The 6,503-nt window shown below is 32.4% G+C and overlaps 1 protein-coding gene across 1 annotated transcript; it reads right to left on the bottom strand.

The window, feature by feature from the left end:
* Positions 1 to 416: 416 nt before the first annotated feature.
* On the bottom strand, positions 417 to 6,433 carry LOC130662694 (lysosomal aspartic protease-like). Its single transcript, XM_057461602.1, has 8 exons — positions 6,277 to 6,433; positions 3,975 to 4,101; positions 3,196 to 3,319; positions 2,544 to 2,662; positions 2,068 to 2,267; positions 1,839 to 1,961; positions 853 to 1,096; positions 417 to 728 (listed from the first exon to the last, which is right to left on the bottom strand). Exons 1-8 carry the CDS (start codon positions 6,336 to 6,338, stop codon positions 567 to 569), a joined length of 1,161 nt encoding a protein of 386 aa, XP_057317585.1. The 5' UTR covers positions 6,339 to 6,433; the 3' UTR covers positions 417 to 566.
* Between the last annotated feature and the right edge of the window lie 70 nt (positions 6,434 to 6,503).

Here is a 6,503-nt window from a genome sequence, read left to right on the forward strand (position 1 = left end):
TGTTCGTCGTTTTACTGTAAAACATATCAACAACGATAACAGATGTTGAAGGTAGGAAGTTGCAGTCAGGTCTTTTTTTTACGCGATCAGCCGAATTACTTTTACAGGGTAGGATGATTATTAAGTACTCGGTATTAAAATCACGCATTCACAGCTTGTCAAAGTACACATGTAATGTTAATGTTTAGGGTGGTGGAATTACAACTTCACTTTATTGAGTTATTTGATTTTTCCACGACTAGCAAATATTAAACGCTGTTCACACGTGCAAAAGTATTTGCTATTTGCGGTTTCGTCGACATTCGCAAAATGGCGTAAAAACTATCATTTTGTTTAAGACTGTACTACAATCTTGGACGAACCAGTCGATTTATTCCCTGGCTATTGACCAAGTTAAATATACGACGCTTAAAAAATAGTTATACGGTTAAAATACTATTCTATATAGAAGAATACAAAATACAAAATAATGACAAAAGAAAGTTATAAAAATAACAAATTAACATTTAAAGACAAAACAAAGAAAAATTCTAAATATAACTGAAAGCTTTGCAAAGTCACTAAGATCATTTGGATTGAGCAAAACCAAGTCGGCTATTACCAAGGTCGAAAACTGTGTAATATGGTCCAATGAAGACATCGCCCAAAATCCATAACGGACCACGTGGTGGTGGAACATCGAGTCCTAGGAAACCGCTGATGCATTCAGTCTGACCAAGTGTCGATATCTAAACGTTATAAAACGTGATTAAAGCTTCTCCAGTATTCGTACATATGCCACAAATAATATACAGTTCATAAGAGCAAAACAAAGTACACATGTTTTGGGTAATAAGGTTGCATGAAACATACCTTTAAAATATAGTCAGATCCCTTCAAAGTAAACTTCTTTCCAGCAATGTAAAAATCTAACTCTGGTAAGGTTGGAATCTTTGAGCAATCAATTGTGTATTCTCCACCAACAATAGGTGTAGCTCCAATCATATGATTAAGCTTTTCGATTTCAGTGGTTGGTCCTGCAATTAACGACGTTCCTGTGTCTGCAATGGCTTGACAACCATTTTGGCAAAACATTGGCTCTCCATTAGCTACAATTCTAAAAAAACACGAAATAAATCAATCATTTCCGGTTATCCAACGAGAGGCGAGTTTATACGTTATAAATTTTCTCGGGAACTTAATTTCGCGATTTTCGGAATCGAAAATTTAAATTGTTTTAGATTTCGCGAGAATAATTTCTTAAATAGAGTTGCAATAAAATTCGCGAGTTTGTTTTTACAAATTGATAATGGTCATTATTCTTATTCCTCTGTTGTTCTAAACAACAGATCTATTGTTTTTGACCGGAAATACAAGCTTTATAATCCATAAAAGAAAAGCGTGTAACACAAGTTTACTATTATAAGTTAGTAGTTGAAGACATTTCATCCAGCAGCAACATCAAAGTTTCTCAATTAGATTCATCGAAGAAATCGTGTCATTGACTTTTAAAAGAATTTCAGAGGCTGAGTAAGAAGTCACCAACTGATGACTCTCCCATTGTTCCAGCTGGCACAATATCAATAAAAGAAAGAATTGTTTTTGTTATTAAGACAAACATTGACGAATTTACCCAAACACATGACTTATATTTAAATTTTGCCCCCAAAAAGTTTTGAAAACGAATTTTGCAAATGACGGAATTGACAAAAATTCGCAAGAATATACTTTCGCGAATGACAAAAGTGGCTTTTAGAGCAGTTTGCGAAAAGCACGAAAAAAACGCATAACTTATTTCTCGAAAAAATGTATTTCATTAAGGTAACAACAATTAAAAAATAAAATAAAAAAATTATTACTTGTCCATTTTGAATTGCCAGTAGCCTTTTGTTGTGACAGGAGTGTATGTAAAGTCACCGACGTAATGGGCAGGATCAGTACCTCCTAAAAGAAGCTCGCCACCAGTAGTATCGTTCGCATTCCTATGGGATAAACATTTTTTTTAAAAAATCCAAGAGTCTTCTATTCAAAGATAATATAGTACTTTTGCAATAAACACAAATCAAATCAAATCATTAATTTGTTTACCTATCCAACCAAAATGAAAAGACGGGTTGATCAACAATTTTTTGTGACACCATGTTATAAAATGGAGGAACAACATTATCCACAGAGATTTCTTGGAAACCCATCCCGAGAAGCCCATCAAACTTAGCTGCAACAAATGCTATTCCAGGAACATTAGTTGCTTCACCAAATACTTGATTTTTAACGCTAACACCAGCAACCTAAAAAAATTGATAGAGCAAGGTGACTTTTGGCAAGTGAAATGTTTTTCTTGGCATGTGCGTAAACATAACAGGTAAATAGGATACAAGAATTTTTGGAAAACTAAAAAACACAGGGTTTCATGTTTTACTTGCTAATGCTTGCAAAATTCTGAGCAAAGGTAGCAACTTTAATGTTCAAACATTGGCCTTGTGCAAAAATAAGTACGAAAAAACAACACAACGAAAGTAGTTCTTTAGATAAGATCTTAAAAAGTATTTTTGAAATCGACTTACTGTAACGGTATCTTGACTAAGATATCCAGAACAACTACCACTGCCATATCTAATTGCAAATTTTGTTCCATTTTCCACATATGATGATGACTTGTCGGCATGGTATTTGCTATGCAATACTAAAACACAGCAACACAAGCTAAATTCGAAAGTATAGAGGTACTCCTAAGCAAAGTCTTACGCAATATCACACGACAACGAAGAGGAGAAGAAACGACGGTCAGTTTGCTATTCGCGTTACAAATGACATATTAAAACCATGTTTAACAGTAATCTGTCAAAACGATTCAAACTCTCTAAAAAAAATAATTTCCTTAGGCACTCAGAGGTTGTGTTATAGAGTATCTAGCGACTTGCAAATTGCATTTAAAATTATATTTAAATTGAATACTCTAATAAACAAACCCATAACAGTATTCCATGTATAAAAATTTCTAGTTACATATGCTATAATATTTATGAATGTAATTTGTTTACTACCACAACTACCACAATATTTCCTAAGATAGTGATGAAAAAAACATGATTCTAACATCATGTTTTTTTCATCACTTTTTAAATATAGTGCATAAATGATGTTAGAATCTATAATTCTAACATCATTTATGCACTATTTTATGTAAAACTTTTGTAAATACTATTATTTACTTACAGCATGCTATGTCTGTTAAGGGACAGTGTGATGATGGTACCCATAGATTTGATGAACCAGTATCAAATACAACTTTGAAGCTTTGAGGAGGAGTTCCAATTGCAATATCACCATAATATTGTGCCTGCATGGTATAATTAACAATTTACGCATCACAAATATGTTGTTTGTATACAAGATTATAAAGGAATTATTTTGTATCGTTAGCTAATCAATTTTGCTGTTTCAAACAGTGTTATACATTATACATTTTGTAAAAAAACAATTTTTTATTAAAAGCAAAAGTTTTCAAAAACAGGTTCTCCAAACTTGACCTGCGATTGTGAAACCCTTGACTGTTTATGTTTGGCACTATGGGATAATCAATTCTCTAAACATGCAGAGCACTCTTACTGTATTTATGGAATCTGTTCTGGAAGGGTTAATTTTGCAAAGTATATGATGAATGATGATGAATGATGATACATTGTAACTATGTTTATTGGCATCCCCAGTAGTTGAGGTGATATCTATTGGTGAAATTTAAAATTTGGACCCAGCAGTATTTAGGCCAGCTTTCAATGACTTAACACATTTCTCTGGACACTAAGCTAATAGTGAGACAATTTTGGAATTAATATTTCTCTCACTATAGGATGCATCCCTGTTAGTGATTCAAGCCCACCAGGACAAGCCTTTACTTTTACCAATCAGGCCCATGTACCAGGCTATTTGTTATGGCATTATAGCCCCTGCAATATATATATTTTGACAAATCAAAAAATATATAAGAAACTTACGTCTAAATAGTTATGAAGTGGCTCTGGGGCACCGTTTACAGCATTTTCTTTTTCTGTAATATATTTAAGTGCATCTTGTTCCTTTAAAGTTTGGCGAACTGTTTTGTCCAGTTTGTGAAGTTTAATTCTAAAAAATAATAATAATACATTAGCTCTAGTGACATACATCAACTGAAATCACAATCTGATGGAAAACCAGATAAAATTTCTTACCAAAACAAATAATTTAGGGACAGAATTTTTTTATTTTGGGGGACGTGTTTTAGAGAGAGTAAAGGTTAAAAAACCAGAGGGATTTTGAGACACAAAAAATTCTGCATCAGTGTGAAAGATGGATTGTGGCAATGCACTAATGTTGTATATATCTTGGTACATTACTGGAGAACTTACAAGAACTGTCTGGACTAAACATGCCTTGTGACAGGAGGAAATTGGTATCACATACAAACTTAATTTAAATTTTTTTTGTGTAGAGTTCTTAGAAAGGGCATATTTTATAAGATTTTCTAGAAAGACATGGTAATAAAGTGAAGCCTTTTTACTTTGCGGGTTGTCTTTTTGTAGTCAGATTATTTAAAAGCACTATTCTGTACTATAGGAATAATTCAGGCAAGGGTGACAAAGAACAGGATTTATCACAAAAAACCCAGAAATTTATCATTTCAAAAATACAACAATGCTTTGTCCATGGATTGTTGTTTTAGTATAAACAGATGCACGGAACATCTAACTTCATGGTTCAACTCCATTGCAGAGCTTTTTGTTCTACCTTGGTTTAAGATGTTAAAAATATTCGATTAACTGGGCGCTTAAATCAAATTTTTCAATATAGACTGTTTATGTTTATACAGACCTTGAGATTTTGCAGAAACAATTGTTTCATTTCTGTGACGTTTTCATGAAGCAATACGGAAAGTAATGATAATTATTTTCTCGTTAAAATTTTATTTTAAATTAAAGAAATCTTACTCAACCTTATTCCTATCTTCGATGTATTTACGAAACAGGAATTTTCAATGATAGTTTCACATTTCTGTGTAATGAGGATGGTTTTTACCTTGAGTGCATGAAAAATACCTCGGATAGTTGTGTCAGAAAAGCCAGGACTATTTTGAACATGGATTATATTTCAAAATTTACACTATCAAGCTTTTTGTGTTTTTATTTGAAGAATAACTGTTGTGGCTCATTAACCATTGATCTATGCATAATGTGCTGTTGTCGCTTGTGATATGGTGTTTTTAATTAACAATTTACACATTGACGTAATCACATTTTTTAAATTGATGCAGTTCAGCAGAATAACTGGGTTTTTTTATAAATCAATAAGAGTGGCAACATTGCTTTATGAAAATTATTTTTACTATTTTTTAGGTGTATAATACGACTGGTATTATATTTTTGTTATATTTTAGAGTGCCATTTGATCAGCAGGCAACTATCATTTTGCAATAGTCCAAATTTTTAATATCATTGAAGAATATTTATCCTTTCAGAAAAGGGGTAAAAGGAGGGACTTTGTAAATACTTACAGCTTGTCACTCTATCGTTTGGAATGGTACCACATTTAATTAAGGGACAAAAACGGAGTTTTTACATTCAAATTCTCAACCAAAACTACACAATATGTAGAGGGTTCTGATAAGCTATAAAAGGCCACATATAAAAGGGCAAATTACGACAACTTTTTAAATTAAATTGGCGGTTGTCCTCCGAAATCCTTGTAACATACGATGTGGAGGACAGATGGAAGTACGTGCTTGAAGAGAAGGGAGGTAATAAAGTGTATATTAAGTTATTTATCAAATAAATCTTATCAAAAGCCATTAAAAATAGTTCTTTTGAGAACTTTGCTACCACATAGTAAGTTTATTTTAATTTTTATAGTTTTTTTTAATCATTAGTGTCTGTTTTTTTGTGTTTCTTTCAGGCATTGTTCGGTCAATGGAGGCTTTTTTGAAGAATACTTGAATTTTTTCAAAATCCTGAACTCGCCCTAAAATATCACACTTTTTACGGCATATGCAGCTTATCGGCACACTTGTACAATATGTCAACTTTGAAGTAAGAAAACAAGGATTCTATAGAAAATTCACCCCTGTTTATAAAGATCTAACTGCGTAAACACATGTTTTTGCTCAAATCATAATGGCTACCCTAAAACATATGGATCTTTAATTGGTTTAAAAGTATCACTGACATTTGTCTCTTGTTGTTTTAAGTTGTCTCTCGAGCTATTAAAGGTATATTTTCTAACATGGAATTAGGGAAAAAATGCTAAGTATAAGGTTAAACATCCTACCTGTGGACTTCTGCTGAAACAAAAGCAATTACAAATAAACTCAAGATGAATGCAGGGTTCATGATGTAATCCTCCTTTCTTCTTGTAGTTCCTAGAAGTAATCAGAAAGAAAGGAAACTTTGTTTACACGAAGTTTCACTTAAACAAAATCTTTAAAACATGGGCAGGGCTGGCCGTCAAGACTAGTAAAAGATGTATATGATTTTGATTTAATTTGATACTTTTTG

This window comes from Hydractinia symbiolongicarpus, chromosome 10 (assembly GCF_029227915.1).
Source record: "Hydractinia symbiolongicarpus strain clone_291-10 chromosome 10, HSymV2.1, whole genome shotgun sequence".
Lineage (NCBI taxonomy): Eukaryota > Metazoa > Cnidaria > Hydrozoa > Anthoathecata > Hydractiniidae > Hydractinia > Hydractinia symbiolongicarpus.

What these genes read in the sequence shown, in the direction of transcription:
- LOC130662694 (XM_057461602.1), bottom strand. Translation starts at nt 6,338, where the DNA reads ATGAACCCTGCATTCATCTTGAGTTTATTTGTAATTGCTTTTGTTTCA. An exon ending in TTAGTCAAGATACCGTTACA is followed by an intron (nt 2,268 to 2,543) that starts GTAAGTCGATTT and finishes CAATTTTTTTAG; the next exon opens with GTTGCTGGTGTTAGCGTTAA. An exon ending in GATCTGACTATATTTTAAAG is followed by an intron (nt 729 to 852) that starts GTATGTTTCATG and finishes TATAACGTTTAG; the next exon opens with ATATCGACACTTGGTCAGAC.